At 42.2% G+C, this 20442-nt stretch overlaps 1 protein-coding gene across 1 annotated transcript; it reads left to right on the top strand.

The window, feature by feature from the left end:
* LOC118115153 (guanine nucleotide-binding protein G(q) subunit alpha) lies at positions 1-18492 on the top strand. Its single transcript, XM_035166145.2, has 7 exons — positions 1-1142; positions 10638-10822; positions 13425-13579; positions 13773-13901; positions 14889-15018; positions 15885-16038; positions 16628-18492. Exons 1-7 carry the CDS (start codon positions 1007-1009, stop codon positions 16816-16818), a joined length of 1080 nt encoding a protein of 359 aa, XP_035022036.1. The 5' UTR covers positions 1-1006; the 3' UTR covers positions 16819-18492.
* The last annotated feature ends 1950 nt before the right edge of the window (positions 18493-20442 follow it).

The raw sequence follows: 20442 nt of genomic DNA, 5'->3' as shown, positions 1-20442 counted from the left end.
ACCCACCCACCCTGGTCGACGGGAGGCCGACGTCAGCCCCAGAGGAGTGGATGGCCCATGTAATAAAAATACATGAAGAGAATTGAGGAAAAGGAGAAGATTGTCCGGAGAGAGCGAGAGAGAGTAAGCAGCAGCAGCAGCAGCAGCAGCAGCAGCAGCACGGGGTCTGGATCTCTTTCCTCCTCCTGAGCCGCGGACGTCAACGCCTCTCGTTGTTTGTTCAACATTTGTGGCGATGTGGGATATTTTCCGCCGCCGTGTCGACAGCGTGCTCCGGCTGGAAGGCTGAGTGTTACGCGTGGCTGTCTTCTGGAGCAGACCAGAGAGAGATAACTGTAAAACAGCCTATAGCGGATTGGAGTGAAAGTCCGCCATATTCTGCCTCACCACGCCCGGGAGTCGAGCCGCCGGGAATATGAGCGGACTGCTTTCTTCACGCGTCCCCGCTCATCCGCGACGGTAAATCGGACACAGCGCGGGAGGATTTTCGCCCCTGGAAGAGACATTAAAACCAACATTGTGGGACTTTGTTTTTTAGAGAGTAGGGCTGGTGCTGGTGGCGCTCGGCTGATCGGGTGTCTGTGCCCCTAACGAGATCACACGGAGGATGCGTCTTACAAGGATCTGTTGATCATATTGAGAAGGAAAAGCAGATTACCACCAATTAAGATCCGACAGATATTCGGCTCACACCGACCCTTGTCGGGAGGAGGAGGCCCCCGGAAAGCGAAACTGGTGAAGTGGGGCTCGATCATAGTAATTCATCAAACATCTTTTTTTTTTTAGCCCACAATCTGTGCTGCGTCCAGGCTCCTTTACGAGGGGCGTCCACGCGTCGTTCCACCAGACGCAGGCCTGTATATGTGGACGTTATCCGGCATCCACAGGCCTCCTGGACGTGTGTTTAAAAACAAAGCCATATACGCGGCTGAGATCTGGATGAATCAGTGATCAAACGAGCGGAAAGTGCGTGTTTTTAAAAAAAAAAAGCAGAAAGAAGGAGAGGATGACCCTGGAGTCCATCATGGCGTGTTGCCTCAGCGAGGAGGCGAAGGAAGCCCGGCGGATCAACGACGAGATCGAGAGGCAGCTCCGCCGGGACAAGAGGGACGCGCGCCGGGAACTGAAACTGTTGCTCCTCGGTAAGCTCCGCACGGAGGAACCCGGGGGAGGGGAGAGGGGAGAGGAGCGGTGCAAAGCCCAAATTCCTCCCAGAGAAAGAATGCCTTGTGACGGGTAGGGGTGGGGGTCTACGGATGGGGTTTCCCACCTGTGTGAAGTTTGGGAGTGGAGGGCTGGTGTGTGTGTGTGTGTGTGTGTGTGTGTGTGTGTGTGTGTGTGTGTGTGTGTGTGTGTGTGTGTGTGTGTGTGTGTGTGTGTGTGTGTGTGTTGTGTGTGTGTGTGTGTGTGTGTGTTGTGTGTGTGTGTGTGTGTGGTTGTGTGTCTGTGTGTGTGTGTGGTATGAGAGTGAACCACTTGATTTGAATAACTGGTCAGTGTCAAGGTAAACAACTGCTCGTCAGTCCCTGGGCCTCCTCCCTTTACTTGTCTCACCCCTCCATGCTTCCACTGGCCTGACACAGCCTGTTCGGGCCCATCCAGATGTTGTGCTCAGGAGTGTGTCAAGTATTGACTGGGCCAAAGTCCAGTAACCCTGCTGTAGGTTAACCCCGGCAATGAGTCAGATACTCTATATTTACTCTATAGCAGCGATTCTCAATTTTCTCTTCAGACAAGAACCACCAACATGATAGAAAGTCCCCCCTTTCATATATGTCCCTTGGAATCATTTAACAGTCCTTTTTTTAACACTTCATCTTATATGTGTTGTAAGTGTTATAAGTGTCTTAGAAGGATATTGAAAATATTTACTCCAAGTCGAAACAGAATACTTGTATATCATTGTAACAGAGGTCCTCTCTACCGCTCCCTTATTGGCAAAGTATATTTGCACAGTTTTGCCATATGTTGCACAGTAAAGCATTCATTTCCATCGTAAAATAATTGCACACGATTGATAATGATGACAAGTAATTGATGCATTTAAAACCTGTGTAGAGCAGTTTTTAGAATGATCATGTTTACCGGTTAATGTAGTTTGTTTTCCGGATGCCACTCACAAGGTCCGGACAAAAATAAGGATATTTTGAATGGATGAATCTGGAAACTTTTCATGGAGTCTCCGGGGATTGCGGACCCCCATTCGAGAACCTCTGCTCTACAACCCGAAAAGCATTCATGTTAATCCTTCTCAAAGTAACTCAAACACTAAAACAACTCAACAATATGAACTAGATCATCCAAACTGTCACCGCTGCCTCGAGGCTTAATGGTTTCATTACATTTCCATGATCTTTAAGAAATGTAATGATAATGTTGCTACCTGTGAATTTATCACAGTGTGGTGTTGGGAAATCAGAGGTTGGGATCTGGGGGGGGAGGGGAGTTGTTGAGAAGTATTAGTCACACTAGAGAAATATGAGGAAAACAACTCACCATCCCATTTTTAATTCGATTTCCACTGCGAAAAGCCCATTAGATGTGATGACCGGGGTGGTGGTGGTGGAGGAGAGTGGGGCCAGAAACTGCTCCTTCCGATCCAGTGCTCGCCTCACTCACTTCCTTAGGAAATGCATAAAAGAGAAGGAGTCTGGAAACCTAACATATTTAGATCCCACTTTTGCCTTCTAAGGGAGGTTTAAGAGGGGGTTTAATGAGGAAGCTCTCCCCCCTTTGCCCTCCTGTTAGCGCTAAATGTTGAAATGAATCCCCCTTAACAGGATTTGAAGGAGCTGACAGCCACCTCGCCTGTTAAATACGGACAAATAATCGCGTCGTTGTTGCCCCTTAATCTCTTCTAATACCCAACAGTTTGCTCATTATGCTAACACAAACAGCCAGTGACCCAAAAAGTGAGTGATCCTGTGTAAGATTTTATTTCTCATGGGACATTATGTTGTTTTTATTCACTTATTCGTCGGCACTCTTGTGTGATACATGACAACCAACCAAACAGAACCAGATAATTCCTGGTTATCATTCACACTCGACGTTTATTTCTGTTTAGCAGCAGCTGCCTGTCAGTACAGGCTATTCCATTTCACAGTGGGCTGGTAGCACGCCTCTAATGACAGAATGTGTACAGTTAATGTCTTTGAGTTTGGAATTGTAGTGAAGTTACAGTGAGATCCTCAGAGTGAAGAGTTTCCTGTAATGGTTTACCACATGTGTGATTTCTCTTTAACGCAAAAAAAACCTCTTGTTTTCTGTCGTGTTAAATGCTGCACAGTGTTCATGACTAAAGGTTTTTGACAGAGGTGTAGGTGGTTGTCTACAGTGGGGTGGGTTTGATGGGAGGCATAGGGAGGTTGACTGGAGAATATATAGGATCATTACATACTGTTATGGGGCTGTTAATTCACAGGGAAATTGTTTTTTTCTCTTTAGTGAGCCTGTTACACACCAATGGCACCACCCCCACTACTAGTGGTCGAGTTGACCAGAGGAAGTTGTGTGGGCTCTGTGTGGCTCCATTATCCCGTATGCTATCAGTGTATTGTGTCCCACAGGACATGAGGGGAAAACAAGTTTTTCACTCTTTCAAAATGTCAATCGCAGAATTTTTCACATATCATCTGGGCTTTTAAACTTTATTCATAATCATCCAATCCCACTCACTCCTTTATCCCACAGAGACTGGGTATGTTGCAACATAAAAATAAGCAAGTTCAGAGTTCATTGCAATTCTATAATAAGCATTAGATATCCATTAACGAGTTGTAAACTAATAAGGGACATTATGACTCATTGAATTTGGACAGATGATTAACAATACTTTACTATAGCTGCAGTGTGGAAGAGGAGCTGGAGCTGAGGGGGTGACAGTGTTATACCCGGATCCTTTTGGGTTCACATTCAGTTTACTGCTGGTAAATAAGTCAGAGACACCACGACCACACTAAGATATAAGTGACTCAGTTACAATCAATGTTGGTGAACAGTGAGGCCGAGGCATCTCAGGTAGATCCTGCTGAAAGTGATCTCCTCCAGCAACACGTGAACATAAACACATTCATTGAATATAAAATCACTGTCATAATCCATTAGAACAGCTCCCACTTCGTTGTCCAGTTGGTAAGAAAAGCTGTGTCTTCGTCAACATTTACAACTTACAAACGCAAGCTTGACAAAGTAAGACAAGATAAGAACTTAGTTTATGGCTGGTTTGGGTGCGGGCATGGAAAATTTACAATTCGACTGTTTGCTCTCTTTTTTCCTACAAGATATAAAGGTGGTGTCTTGGTCATTGCTCAGTAATGAGATCCTGACAATGTGCTGCTGACAGCGTTGTCACTGTCTAACGCGGTTAGTTTCTGCTGTAGTCGGTGCTGCTGCATGCAGTTCTCTGCAGACGGACAGAACTCAACGAACACCTGACACCGGAGCTGTGAATATTGGAGTGGCCTCCAGAATCATACTGGACTCTGATTATGAAATAGTAACTGTTCACCCTTCCCACCAAATCCTTTTCAGATCAACCGCCAGTAGGACCATAACTCAACTATTATTGTTGTATAGTTTCGCAAAAAAAACCAAAACCATCATTAACATTATTAGTTCCACTATTGGTTTTCTGTCTTTGGCAAGTTCGAATGTCATTAAGGAAAAATAAAACAGGATGGAATAGAATCCTGATACAAGGCGGCAAGATGTTTTCCCAAAGTTTTATTCATCAGGAGGACATTTAACTGGGTGTTGAGATAGAAGAGCACTTTCTGAAACTTCCACCAGATTCAGAGCAACCAATTCTGAATGAAAACCTACACCTTCATCCTTGATGCGACTTTTGTCACTGTGTGTATATTTGAAACAGGGACGTGTATCTTAAAACAGTGGTTTATTTGATCGATGAGACTTTTGTTTCAGGGGAATTACACGTCACATGTTGGTTAAAAATGATGGATACCACCAGACTCTGGTTGCTCTCCTGTCTTTGAGCAAATTCAACATCTGCTGTTGAAGCGTGACATTAGGTCTGGAGAAATGTTAAGTGACAGGGGAAAGGACGGCCGAGACTGTGGCACCATAACATTAGCTGAGATTCCAAACTTGTGCACTCATGGGAAGTTTGAGATGAATGCAGAGGAGGGGAAAGACCAACTTAGCGTCGAACGTAGTGGCTGGAAAGAAATATCGAAACCGTGTTCTTGAACCTATCAGGCTGCCATATTCTTAGTGTGTTTTGTGTGAAAATCAAGGACGATTTGTAGATAGTTAACAAGCAGTCATGGTCAATGTTTTAATCAGGTTTATTACTTGTTAGTGTTAGATGTTCTTGCTGTTACGACAGAAGTAACTAGAACAGGTTTTAGGGAACTCGTAGTGTAACAGGGTTGACAGGACATCACTGGATATAATCTTTTTTTATGGAATCATAGTAATGCAGCTGTGAGCATACGTGTTATTGAAAAGCTGGTGTTGTTAAAGGAGGCTCTCACTCGAACATTTTCTAAATTCCCATGATCCCCCTTCGTTTAACGTGTGGATCTTGAATAGAACGAACGCCTGTAGCTACAAATGTCTTGTCTCATTGGAACATGTCGACTTTACATACTCAACTCACAGAATTGAAACTATTTAAGGAACACAGTGAAAGGTCTCATCGGATGCTAGTGTGATTCAGTAGCTTGATGTTTTATATTTATTTCAGGTTAACCTCCGACATTATGCTCACCGAGGCCAAACCTGTTCTGGCAGAGCAATAGAGATACAGAGAAAGAAGAACAGAGTTTGTTGTCTTTACACTTGAGTCCAGCTTCTGAACTGTGAGAATTTGGTGCCTCTTTGTCATATATGATAGTAAACTGAATATATTGGGGGTTTAGACTGTTGGTTGGTCAAAAGAAGAAATTGGAATAATCATTAATAACTGCCATGTGTAGGATATAGTAAAAATGAGGTGTATGCTGCATATTTCATTCTGAATTTCTACATCTTCTATTTATTTATCATTGAGGATTCAAGCATCTGTCGACAGCCAAAAGGGTTAAACATTAATAATGATCAAGTTTGTCTTCATCTGCAAAATTCATTTTAAAATTGTCCAATTACAAAAGTGGCACAGCCCAGCTCCAGTCCCCAAGAGACCATTGGACCTAGTTTATGATGCCTGTTCCCTTTTACACACGCACACACGCAAAACATCAGACAATCAGACTCACGGAAACGTTTTTCAACAACTTGTGAAATGATTTCTGCATTGCAACACATTTATTTTGCATTTTTAACGCGGACAGTTTTTACAAATCCTCATTTCGAAAACATTTGTGAAAGTGTTGATCTTTCCCGTCGCTGTCGGCTGCTTTTATCGGTCGAATGAAAAGCTGTGAGAACTTTGTCAAGGCTACGACTGAACAAAGTCCACCTCAACGTTTAACAAGCACTCAACAAACACATGGTTGTAATAGGGTGTCATATGATTCTTGTATGAATGCAGCCAAGTTAACACTGCAGCATAGAAATGTTTTATTAGTTTATCACTTTAAATAAGTGATTTAATATCATAACAGCAAGTTATAATTTATTTAAATACAGATAATTCTTGGCATAAACTCCTCAAATCGTGTCCAGGCAGGGAGATAAAGGTGGCATCTTTTTCATACTTTCCAATTTGCATCTAGTTTTCCTGAACTAGAATAACACTCACATGCAGTATGAGAGAACACAGCAGTATTTGTTTTTACTAAATTCATGACTCAGCCCTCTGCTTTGCCTTGAGATTTGCTGGTTCTTGCTGAAGGCTGCCTGTCATCAACACTGAAAGATTTGACACCTGCAGGACTGACTTTCCTGATGAAAGTGAGAAACAGAACCAGCTCCACAAACGTCATTGAACAGTTTCAGCTGCTCAGTAAAAGACCATGTTCGGTTTCATTCTACAGAGTTCTCTATCATTCATTTGAGTATGTTTAACATTGCCGGGTTGGGCATCGGCGGGTACGCATATTTATGTACTCATCCCATAGCTCATTTGAAACTATATCAGTTCACCCAGATACAACTAGAATTTTCTTTTCTTGGAAATCTCTTTTTCTTTGACACTCAGTCAAATAAGTAATATAAAAGTACTATAAAAAGTAAAGTAAGTAAAGTAAAAAACCTTTAAGCAAAAACTCGCAGAAGTGCAGATTTTAAGGCTGACAGCGTGAGGTGATCCTCTGGCCGAGTCAGACCCTTGTCAAATACTAGTAAGAAGCAGGGCTGTAAATGAACTAACGTTACGACTGCACAGGAACTACAGAGTGTAGTTAGAGAAACATATTGCAGTTCACCCTGAAGCCTTTGTAAAAGTGAACATGGTTGAATACAGCCCCGTGTTAATACACTGTGGAGCAGTGAATTCATTCTCCCTTCTTCACTCATGCATTTTTTATAATGATGTTCGAACATCACATCGGCATTTTTGCTTCCTCTTATCCCATTTGTTTTAAACAGCCGGCTGCAGGCGTCTCTGTGCAGAGCTGACACTAATGCAGTGGTGCTTTCAGGGGCTGTGGAGATGCACAACTTCCAGGACTTCCTGGATAAAGTTACCAAATCCTTGTAATTAAAATATGATGTATTGTCTGTTTGACCACTCTACATATGTGACAGTATAGGGTTTGACTATTTGGCTGCTCACTGTAAAGTTTTAAATGTTCAGACGTAGCACACCAGGAATTGAAAGCACCACACTCAGACAGAGCAGCCTGTTTTATTTTTTTACTCTCAACCCTCTTTGGTCAGACTTGGAATCCTGGGGCTTAGCTTCCAGAGAGGAAGCCAGACCAGACGTACCCCACATCAGATGTAATGTTGATCTAGTAACTTCAAACTCGGGTTAATCCAGGTTCACTGCCTGGGCTAGAAAAGTGACTCAGCAGCATCTAATGGCCCTTTTTGACCAATTTCTCTTTTTATACATACAGCTGTTGGTTGGTACAATGCTGTATAACCCCCTTGGTTTTTCTATAACCTAAGTTAACCGGCAGTAGCTTTCAAATTTAAGGTTGTCATGTGAGTGAATGTGAATATTTTCTTGAATGGGTGGATCCCCAGAGGAAAACATTTACTCCACCCATGCAACCTTCACAAGTAGACTTGAAAATCATTGCATTCCAGTTTTGTAACATGAAACTAAACAGTAGCATCTCAGCCATAGTTTATCATAAAAAAACAACTTTAAATGAAAGGTTTCTCTGTCTGAGTTTTATGTGAATTTTACCTCCACATTCCCCCATTTTCTACCATCAGGTTCTCTCCAGTTTTCTGTGTTTGAACAGCTATGAGGAGAAATAACTGTGACACACAAGATCAGCCCAGATCCAAAACCCACAGGCACAGTTAATCTAAGTTTTTTCAGATTACGTACTGATCCAGTTTGTCTGTTCAAAAAATAGAATGCGTGTATTTTTAGGATGTCTGACTCGAGGCATTTTGCAACAATACTACTTTGTTATTGAGGTTAATGTAGTAGTTAATTATATTTGGACTCTGTGTGCATATATAAATCTATTTCCACATTACGATATATGTACGTGTGGGGGTGACACAAATCTTTTATAAACTGTTGGGGCATTTGGAGAGGTCATACCTTTGCCAAGGCTGATTGGCCACTTTATCACCATATTCTATATTGCACCAGATACATATGCCGTGTACACAGAGAGGTTCTGAAAACTGCTTTCATTAAACGCAGGTGAAATATCCATTCTCTGACACAGTTGAAATGAACATTTGTGACAGTAACGTAATGAAGATCACCTCCCGAAAAATGGTAATTTTGATTGACAAAATCTGAATCATTATCCAGCTCAGCACCAAATTTTCCTCATTGCTTCTTGCTCTTCTAACAAAAATAATTGTCCAAGTTAGAGTTCAAGGATTAAGTGTTTGGCTCAAGAGCACGTCAAGGGTAATTGTGCTAATTCCGATTTTGTCATTGCAACCCTCCCTGCTCATTTCAGGTTTCTAAACTGGCAGCCCCACAATAGAAAATCTGTTTCCCCCAGAGGTGATAGTGTTTCAGCACCAGTTTAGTCTGCAGCTTGGTTTTGCAAAGTGCCCGGGCTGTGTTCTGAACCCACAGTCGAGAGGCTCCTTGGGCTAAAATAGAGTTTATTTTATACAGCGCTCTTATGGCTCCTATAACTTGCACTGGAATGCAGCCCACGTCTCCTGGTCTTTTAGACACAAAACGCACACACATACACAATCCTTTCTGCTAGAGTCTTTCAAGAGTTAGTGGTGAGGTAGAGTTAAACCGTTCAGTTGCTCTGCCAAGATTCTCAATGAACCAAAGACAGAGTACAGCCCCAGCTCTTAACACCCAAATAGTTCCTGTCATCACTGAGAGCAGAGAGATGTTGTTCTTGGTCGGCCACCAAACCAAGAACAACATGCTGAGAGGAAAGTAGCCACCACTTATTATCATGCGTGTGACTGACTCAGTGATTGTGTACTTGCATGTCTGTTTTGCATATAATGTACGGCTGCTTTGTACTGATAATCTCCTGACATTCTCCAGAGTATGTCAGAACACAAATGTCCAAGTGAGAAGTGAACTCTCTGGAGTTTCTCCTGCCAGCCCCCTTTTAAGAACTGGATAATGTCCGAATGAGCCCATCTGAGAAAACAGAGGGGGTCAAAAGGGCCGACGCCAGTGTTGCCAGTGCTATAGACAAAAGCACGTGATCTCCACGGTGGAATAAATACATCACGTGTTGTGAATGTGTCTGAGCGGAGGATCTCCCGCTGCGTTGATCATGTGTAAAAGTCAAGCTTCGGAAAAAGTTCAGGGTTAGGGTTACATAGGCTGATATATCTGCATAAATGTGCCGGTAAGAAGACTCAATGTTGTTTTGCAAAAAGCGATTGTACATTTACAGTTTGTAGAACAACCAAAAAAGTGTTTTGTGAGGTCAGCTTTGATCTTTCAACCACTAAAATCAAATCTAGTGAATGTTAAAACCAAAAGTGAAGAAATCCCCTCCAGGCATTAGAATGGAAGGGATGGACAACCTGAACCCATAATGCATCAGGTCACGGCTGTCATCAGGCCAGAGGCATAATAAATGCTATTGTTGCTCTCTGTCTGCTGGTTGTGTGAATAGCCAAATGTTTGCTGATACATTAATGCATTTCATATCCTCATAATAACTATCAGATTGTTATGGGGAGTGTTGGAAATGTTCCACCGGCACATTCACTCTAATGCACAGTCGATTGCTCTATAGTGCAATTCAATCTGACTGGTTACACAGAGGGAAGAGGAGGCATCACCGACCAATAATAAAGGCCATGTTCTGTTTCTGTGTCGGACTGACCAACTGTGGAACTAGATCTGTGATTGGACCATTAACGGCAGGAATACGAGCATGTTGGAAGATTTTTATGGCTGTCGTGTCGCTGCTCAACTCTTATTTGTCTTTTCTTGTATTGCTGCAGTTCCCTTATTGGTCCATAAAGGTCAAGGAAAGTCATAAATGACAAAATGTCCTTTTAAGGAGCGTGGCTCGCTGACACAGGAGATCAAAGGTCTGTCTCACAAACCTACAAAATAAACTATGTTCCCTTTTCCTGTCTACTTCCTTCCTCAGGCACCGGGGAGAGTGGGAAGAGCACATTCATCAAACAGATGAGGATCATCCACGGCACAGGTTACACCGATGAGGACAAAAGAGGTTTCACCAAACTGGTGTATCAGAACATCTTCACGTCCATGCAGGCCATGATCCGAGCCTCAGAGACGCTCAAGGTCCCCTACAAATATGAGCACAACAAGGTAAATTACATCTGCGCTTTTTCAAATCCCCCCCAACTGAAGTGACAACTGTGGTGAAGGGTGATGAATAATTGGAGAAAAAGCGACGGAGAAGCTGCAAAGTGGTCACAGCGTGCTTGTATATTTTTAGAGCGCTGTCTATCTCATTTGGAACAGCCATCCATAATCGTTTCCTGTCCTTTTCGGCACTTCCTGTGTCCTCAAAGTGCTCCAGCACTCCATCACACTCTGTGTGTTTGCCTGTGTGTTTCCCTGCACTCAAACCCATATATTCACAGAAATATATACATACACACTCGCTCGTATTTGACCTCACTTTCCCTAACTGTCACTAAGGAAGGAGTGACCCTCGTAGTCACAGATTTGGGAGATGTCACGATGACCTCGTGGTTCGCTCCCTGTGCGAGTGACAAATGAAAAGAAGTGTTACGTAGGAGTCAATCGCCTCGGCAACGCTTTTTTATTAATCAGATAATTTCAGGTGACATCTGACAGTGCTGCTGCAGCTCCTCCCATCCTGATCCATGTTCCTTTGTCACTTTGAGCATTTGTGAAAAGGTGGAATTCTCCCTGTCAGCACTGAGTTTATTAAAGACACAACATTTATGTTATTAACCTTCATCAGGCATTAAATAAAAACAACTCGTCTTAATACTGGAGACACAGGCAGTTTCAACTAAGTGGAGCCAAACCTCCAACACCTGACTACCAGGGAAACTTTGAGATTTAAAATGGCACCACAGCTTGGATTCATCTTACTCCTCTAATCTTGTTGCAGTGGATCATTGCAACGTTTGCTTTCGCTTCCCGTCCAACGTGTGCATGTCCACGAAGAATGAAACTGAATATGCTGTCTCAGCCCAGCTATTTCACCATTGTTTTACGCACTTTAAACACAAGAAAAACCAAGAACATTCCTTTTAAACATGCTGAGTAAAAATGGTACTGCAATCTTTTTTATTTTGAAAAATCTCGTTTTTAATGTCAGGGGTTTTCCTATCCTTACACGTCACTGCACACTAATGCCAGTACTGATGCACTGAGAAGGATCTGTTATGCTATCTGCTTCAGATATGTGCGTGTACACCAGAACTACTGAATACTTTGTACCCTTTGCTCTCATATAAATGGGAAGTATAGGTTCAAACAATGGAGTTCACTAAGGAAGTGAAAATGAAACCTGTCTTTACAAAACCACTATCACAGAATAGAAAGCTTATCAAGCCCTCCCAATAAACCCTGACACCATATCTGCCTTATACCAGATATCTGTTTCACTGTTTTTCACTCTCAGCTCTTTTGTCCCTTCTTTCGTCCCCAGACCCAAACCATCACATTGTGTCCTTCATGTCTAAATCATGTTCAGACCACGTAATTGGTTCGGCAGACGTCTCATTCCAATGCAGCTCATGCAGTCCCTCAATACGTGGTCGACGCTGAGAATAGAAATGGTGTTTTGTCATTTTTTGATGTTGGGCTTTAAATGAAATGGGTTTCTTTTTCATATGGGTCATGTTAACTACAGTTCTAACAGACTATACAACTGTCCTGTGTAGTTTAATGAAAGCCTTCTGAGTAAGAGGTAGATAGGGGTTCTATAGATTATGTCTGTCATGTATAATTAATTCTAATAAACCTTCATGCTGTTGTAACAGCTTTCCATTTTATAAAAGCCTGTCCACAGTGAATGACCTGTAATCTTCTGCTACTGTGCATGTGGGATTTGTTTCTAAATTAAATCTATAACTCACTGTGAAAATCTAATTTAATCTAAATAAAAAAATGTATCATACACTGAGATGTTACAAAAGCCGATATAAATCTGACAGAGAAGAGTTGGTTCCTTTGCAGAAACCATTTGGCGGAACGTGACAAACACTAAGTTCACACGGATCGCTGTGCAGTTCACACCACACGGCCTGCTGTTGGGTGATTGGGAGTCGTGCAGTCGGGATGAGTTCACACTCCATGACAGAGGGCGACACACCACACCATCTTCCACCAACTCTGTGTGTCGGGCCTGTAGTTGTTGCTGATTCGTTTATCTATTTGCCGGCTTCGAGACAGATAAGGTGATGGGATGATGAGCCTCTCAAAACGCGTCTTTGGAGGGTTGACACATGGCGATTGATGGCAGCGGATCGAGAGCAGAGTGGGCTTTTTATCTGCGAGTTGGAAATCTGGTTTAAAAACGCGTAGTATGAACGAGGCATTAGTGTCAAAGATGAAATCGGGTCTGTTCAGCTTGTACACCACGCTACCATCAAGAATGTCAGTGTGACATGTGAAACTGTGTCGACATTCAGGCGCATTTCGGTCTCTTGTCGTGGGACACCGGAAAGTTTTAATGAGACTGTGGGCCGTGAAAACTTTCCCCTTTTTAAAAGGCCCGGCGGGATTTGAGCTTCAGATATGAGGTCCGTGCTGAGCCTGGGGGCGCAAACACATTTCTGGATATAGAGTTAGAGAATAAAGCCGTGATAATTAGGACTGTTCAACCTGCATTTGAATAGTTTCACAGATCCAGAAACTGAAAATGTTTGAGGTTTCACCTTTGTCGCAGTAAAAAACTGAACTTTTCCTCTGGGTGTTTCTCCACCAGGGTAACGCCAACATCGTGAGGGAGGTGGACGTAGAGAAGATCAACAGCCTCGAGAATCCTTACGTAGATGCAATCAAGAGCTTATGGAATGACCCGGGCATCCAGGAGTGTTATGATCGAAGGAGGGAGTACCAGCTCTCAGACTCCACTAAGTAGTGAGTAGACATAACACTGGATCCAGATGTCAACATCACTCTTCTGAGCGCCGTATGAATTTAACCCATGTTTATAAATGAGGGAAACTTAAAGCAAAACATGAAAGTAACAGCTAAAGAACAACTGAAGTTTTATTTCACAGTGTTCCTGATGACAAACAGTCGTCCTAAATCATTTTCTCTGCCTCTGTAGTTACCTGAACGCGTTGGACCGAATCGCAGAGCCATCCTTTCTTCCCACTCAGCAGGACGTGTTGAGGGTTCGAGTCCCGACCACGGGCATCATCGAATACCCGTTTGACCTGCAGAGCGTCATATTCAGGTAAGATAAAATCGCACTGTTGTAGACACTGGACATCAGTGAAGGTACAGAACATGTGGAAAAAGTGAAATGTGAAAAGGAACTACCATTTATATCCTAATATAAAATACAAATATTAATAACAACATTCTTGAACTCCAGCTGTTGATGGTAAGAAAAATGTTTTAATATGGTCACACTACAGCATGACTGTAAGTAATTACGTACAATCACTCATTCGCATAGTTTTTTATTTTAATACATTTTATTTCAGTAGCTTTTGAAAAGGAAAATGTTGTACTTCTCACTCGCCTGCATTCATCTTATGGTTGTACTTACAAGTTACGTCATGGATGAATATTTTATATGCAAAAAGTAGAGTAAGCTAATAGAAGATAAATAAAATATGATGCTTTGTTAAGGTCGGGTTTCCACCTGTAGAATTATGAAAGCACTGCTTAATATTTAATGGAACTTTTTTTGTTTTTAGGTGTAGCATCACTGCTTTTACTCATATAACAGTATTTTTCCGATTTACACTCAAATCGTAAAGTTATGTTTATTACAATGAGACGTCCTCTAAACTTCTTCATCATAGCATGAAAAAAAGCTCCACAATGAACCTGCAGTTTTACTTTTGAATATTCTACTGCAAATTCCCCTTCTCTCAAGGGTCACTTATGACACTAGAGGATTTTCATATCGTAACTGATTTAAAAAATGTTGGAGATCACATAAAACGACAGATGTCACCGATGTTTAATAGTTTAATCATAATAAAGGGACACGAGACGAAGTGGAGACGCAGGACCACACACTGAGGGTTCCAGAAACCTGGGGCCTCACATATCAAGTCATCAAATCAGATTATTTCAAAGTCAGATCCAAATGATCAGCATCATCATGTTTGACTCACGTTTGGCTCCTCAGGATGTGCATAATATCTCTGGTGATGCAACTTTTTAATCAGTGCCTCTGACGACTGCCCTTCTCTCTCCCGGCTGACAGGATGGTGGATGTGGGAGGTCAGAGGTCGGAGAGAAGGAAGTGGATCCACTGCTTTGAGAACGTCACATCCATCATGTTCCTGGTGGCGCTCAGCGAGTACGACCAAGTTTTGGTGGAATCAGACAACGAGGTGATTCATTTATACATTTAAGGCATGCAGACTGGGGTCCGGTGAATTGAAGACTCTAAATTGTCCGGAGTTGTGAGGGTAAATGGCCGTTTGTCTCTGTTTGTTGGCCCCGTGATGGCGCTCTGTCCAGGATGTACCCTGCTTCTCGCCCAATGTCAGCTGGGATTGGCTCCAGACCCCTAAAGGATAAGCAGATTTGGGTCATGGATGGATATTTCATGTGAAAGACGAGTTGCGTCCGAAGACGAAGAGCGACTCCTGATGTAAAACGATGAAAATGAGATTCCCCTCCTGCCAGGCAGAGCCCCACCACTTGTTTCTTTTTAAATCATTTGTAAATGATCAGCCAGCTGTTTTGAATATTGCCTCAGGCCAGATCTTCAGTGGCCGCAACCAACAGTGTCGGTTTGTGTGTATTAATGAGTCTGATTTTGAGTCTGATTTTGTGTCCACGTGTTTTCCTTCATATGTTTCTGACCATCTGCGCATCCTGTCTAAACTACCACACAATGGTTTTGTTTGGGATAAAATACAGGACAATTTCACACTGCGGCACTGGTGATGTGGTATCCAGAGCTGACTTTTAAAATGGTTGCTTTGTTCAATTAAACTCTGAAATCAAGTGCAGGGCAGAGATTAAACCCTTGAAGGCGACATGGCCGCCCTTCTCTCTCATCCCTGCTGCTCTCCCTCCGGTGTGCTTAAACGTTTATTAAAAATCTGTACTTCATGACTGTGGTTTAATTCAATGATTAACTCTGTCTCTCTCCTTCTCTCCGCTCTCTCTCTGTACGTTTTTCTCCTCGCTCTACCCCCCCTCCCTCCTCTCACACACACACACATTCATACACTCTCTCTCTCTGTAGAACCGGATGGAGGAGAGTAAAGCTCTGTTTAGGACAATAATCACGTACCCCTGGTTCCAGAACTCCTCCGTCATCCTGTTCCTCAACAAGAAGGACCTGCTGGAGGAGAAGATCATGTACTCTCATCTGGTCGACTACTTCCCAGAATACGATGGTGAGTGACGGCAGCACAGCGTCAAACCCAAACAGTCAACATTTCAACCAAGCACTGGTGACAGCTTTTTTTTAGATAAGCTGCAAGTTTACACACCAGGACAAAAGTGACCTGTTTGCACAGAAAATACCATTATTCACTACATGCCCCCAACAATATGCATCTTTGTTTTGAGGCTCTGTCTTCAGACCATGATAGATTCAATCATTATGGTCAAAATTGTCTCATTCATGATCATCAAGCTGAATTTGATCTGCGTCCAAATTTTATGTTCTATTTTGCGAAAGAGAATATTATGCTCACAATTGTTCTAAGTATTTTTTGGTCAGATAAATCATCTCTATAGCATTTATTATCAGCTGATTAACCAATTATTCAAAAGTGTAATTAATGTAACGATCAGGCTGATATCAACCATCTCTTCGGTGTGTTTTGAAATTTAAAATCACGGTTAATTGCATGTGTGTAAGCCTCAAAATGTCTTGAATGGATTGTGGTCAAACTGTCCATTTCTGAAACACATTAACAATGGATGCTCATGGCGTTCTACAGCACGCGCATTGACGGAGCATCATTTCCTCCTCCCCAGGTCCGCAGAGGGACGCCCAAGCAGGCCGAGAGTTCATCCTCAAGATGTTTGTGGACCTGAATCCAGACAGTGATAAGATCATCTACTCTCACTTCACCTGTGCCACTGACACGGAGAACATCCGCTTTGTCTTCGCCGCCGTCAAAGACACCATCCTGCAGCTCAACCTAAAGGAGTACAACCTGGTGTAGAGCGGAGGCCCTCAACACACACTGACTGATGCAATCTGTGAAAAGAGAGATCACACACACACACACACACACACACACACACACACACGCACACACTCTGAAAAAAGAGAAAATCTGAGAAAAAAAATCTAATGCATAATACTAATTTATTTGCCATTTGTTGATCTCTTGGTCGCCAAGGGGTGAGCAAAGTAAATGTTCTCTTGCTATTTAGGGAGTTGATGGAATCTAGGGAGGGAGGGGGTCGGATATGTGGAAGAGTTGGGAGGGATTTGCTATTGAACATGTGCAGCAATGATCCTCATTTTTTAGGCTTTTGCGCATTGTGAAGTTTTTTTCTTGTTTGTTTTTTGACAGAAAGAGAGGAACTACTGTGTTTCCTGGAGGTGTGGGGGGGGGTTGCCCGTCAGTCTGAGACGTCAGAGCAGGAATGCAATGTGCCCCCTCCCTCCTGCCTTTTTATAAATAAGAATTTAAAAAAGCTTTTCATTCTTTTTTTTTTTTACCCTCCCCCCTTACCTGTGGATTCGTTCTGAATCTCTGTCACAGGCGTTTACTTGTTTGCCCAACAGGAAGTGATGTAACACATCTCCAATCAACAGCTTCCTTTCTCCTGCAAAGGATCCATGGGCAAGTCTGTTGATGAGTTTGGCATAAACTGTGATTTTTAAATTATTTCATATTGATTTGATATTGATTGACTTCAATCATCATTATTAATGTTATTATCATTATCACATTGACTTTGGAACAATGCGATGAGTTAGGGCAGGTGTAGCCACCGTGGAAGCACACAGCCACGTTGACGTGTTGAGCGACGTTTAAGAGGCATGAGGGGAAATTGGCTTTAAAGATGCTTTCGAAGCTTTGGGCGACGAGGTGAGGAGGCACATGGAGACCTCCGCTCCCATGAACCAAGATGGCGACGGCCGCTTTACACGGACTGAAGGGAGCGGAGGAGGAGGGGATAATTTATAAGACAATGTTGTTAAATGATTATGTTCCACTGTGCCACATTAGTGCTTTTTGTTATGCTAGTATGTTTATTTATTTCCCAATACCAAAACAACTCACGGCTCCACGTTGCGCTGTTTACTACTTTTGATGGAAGGAAAAGTGTTGAGAACAGGAGAGAGCAGGGCTGACCAACGTATTGATCAACTGATTCCTGCAGTTTTTTAAGGGTTCAATAAATAACGGTATTAAACACACACACACATGTCCTTATATCTGTCCAATCAACGCCCTGCTGTCTGGACTGTTTTCGTCCAATAGCAGTGGAGAACACATTTGGCTCATTCCCATGTCAAAGGGCGGAGTGTTGAGATTCAGTTTGTACCAAAGTAAAGCCCTTCTCGTTTCTGATTGGCCCCTCTGATTTACCATTTCCCCATTCCCAAGTTACTTTGGAGTATTTTTTTGTAAGAATTCTGTAGAACACGAGCCTGTAATTTACATTTATTGAGGCATAGTGCAATTATGAATGCTATAATCATTGTACATACATCTCTCTCTATATATATATATATATGGCAGCATCTTTGTTGGCTTTGTAATCATTACTTTATTTTGGCAGATTGAATGTGCGGTATTGAAAATATGTATCTATGTAATTGTATTGTATGTCTAATGGAAAATTCATTTTTTTTGGAAGAAAAAAATACGTTATTTACATGTTTGGTTTGGTTTCCTTTTTTAAAGAGGAGAATGTAAAACACACCAGTTTTCATTGTCCAGTTTCAGAAATGCAAAACGAGGATTATAATTTATTATATTATCCAACAACACATTAAGCTGGTTATTAACAGTAGCGGTTTTTGTTAAATTTCCTTTTTATATGAAGAAACGTCAGATTGAATCCAACCTACAGGGCTAATTTTCATTGTTTAGTGGCTTCAGGAACAGAGCACTTGTAACATAGGTGTGATCCAATCACATTGATTTTCCTTTTAATCTTTTTATTTTTATTTTCTCTTAACTTCATCACGTAGCTCATCAAGTACCGATTAACTTTGAGATTTATTAGTCGATCCCCAAACAGTGTTATCGTGAACACTCAGCCCCCACCACCTTCCTTTTTTAAAGGCCTGTTTTACTTAACAAAGGTGGGTGGCCAGCAGGGAAAGTGTTGCTTTGGCTCAGATTTGATAAAAATCTTTTTAAGAAAGATGTAATTATCTTATTGTTGTAATATGGAAACACCATCACCCCTTACACCCCCTCTAATGAACCTCTGTAGAGTCTATCAGGGTCACTGACCAGTGTACACCAACACTTAACATAATTAAGACGATTCATTTAATTTGTTTCTTTTTTTTACTTCACTTCCATCTCATCTGCCAACACCTCATGAGGATGTACAGCATTAGTTTAGACTTAGCTCGACAACAACAAAGGAGAAGACACACGATAGTTCACCTGTAGATAAATTGCCTTATTGAATAAGCTGTGCCTCTGATGTCCAATGCAAGGTACCTGCGTTTTTCACGAGAAGTGAAAGCTGATGTGGCCGATATTGTCCCATCATGCAGCTGGAGGATTTTTTGGGGTTTCGGGGTCAGGTGGTCTCTCTTTGTGCTCGCAGCTTTGAAGCGTAGCTCATGTAGCTAATTCGACATAATTACAGGACGTTATAAGCACATAGTGAGTGAGCTGTAATCAGAACACATAATATTAGATTCACATCTTCACATCCATAATGCATTGATTGATTAAGCAGCAGTGCTCCTGCAGCCAGGTCGGAATGTGTTTTGCACAGTGTTACGACGAGGCCTCTAAATCCAACAGCAGCCACCTGCAGAGTGGAGTTTTTTTCCTGTCATATTTGGTTTTGGTTTGGCATCTAGCAGCCACGTTGGCAGGTAACCAGCCCTCAGTCTGAGCTCCTGTTGTTTTTCAGATATTTCAGCTGGCTGGTGCTTTCACACTGATGGTTGGTTTTGGTGGACGACAGCCACTTGGACAAGTTAAATTAAAAGTGGAGTTGAAGCAAATGAAGATGTGACTTTAACCCCTGATCGACAGCGGGGCCTATCACAGGAGAAACGGGTGGACGAGCTCGACACACGTGCTCACTGAACGGCCTATTCTTCTGCAACATGTGAGGTGGAGTTTCCCCTTAGAGGTTATTTTTCCCCTTTAAGGACATTCATATTATTTACATGCAAACAGACAAACTAAAACAGAATAACAAGAGAAAACCTATAAAAAAGATGTAAAAAAAAAAAGGAAAAACAGGAAGATAGCTTTGTTTACTCCATGATTGAAAACTCCTAACATTCTAAATAAAGTTTATGTGGTTATTAGATAAGACAACTTTTTACGGTACAGTAAATCAAGGCAAGAAAATGCATCACTGGTTTTAAATACTTGAAGGATTCATGTACATGTGTTAAATGATCTGTGTAAGAGATCCCAGGACAGAAGATACTGAGGAATCATTAGAGCCTCATTTGAAATGAGAGTTGTGGTGTTTTATTCTAAAGCAGAGAAATTCATCCGGCAGCCGACACATCCTCCCTCCCTGATCAAACATGTTCTGTATGTGTCGAGAAATGTGTTCAACACAGGACAAAAGAGTGGATAAACAGAAAACTGCACCAAGACTGCTTGTGGTTATTTTGT

Source organism: Hippoglossus stenolepis, chromosome 9, assembly GCF_022539355.2.
Source record: "Hippoglossus stenolepis isolate QCI-W04-F060 chromosome 9, HSTE1.2, whole genome shotgun sequence".
In the NCBI taxonomy this organism is placed as follows: Eukaryota; Metazoa; Chordata; class Actinopteri; order Pleuronectiformes; family Pleuronectidae; genus Hippoglossus; species Hippoglossus stenolepis.
This window is presented reverse-complemented; position numbering and strand designations above follow the sequence as displayed.

Coding starts and splice junctions, on each gene's coding strand:
- LOC118115153 (XM_035166145.2), top strand. CDS start 1,007: ATGACCCTGGAGTCCATCATGGCGTGTTGCCTCAGCGAGGAGGCGAAG. Junction 1,143..10,637: donor ACTGAAACTGTTGCTCCTCG/GTAAGCTCCGCA, acceptor TTCCTTCCTCAG/GCACCGGGGAGAGTGGGAAG. Junction 10,823..13,424: donor ACAAATATGAGCACAACAAG/GTAAATTACATC, acceptor TTTCTCCACCAG/GGTAACGCCAACATCGTGAG.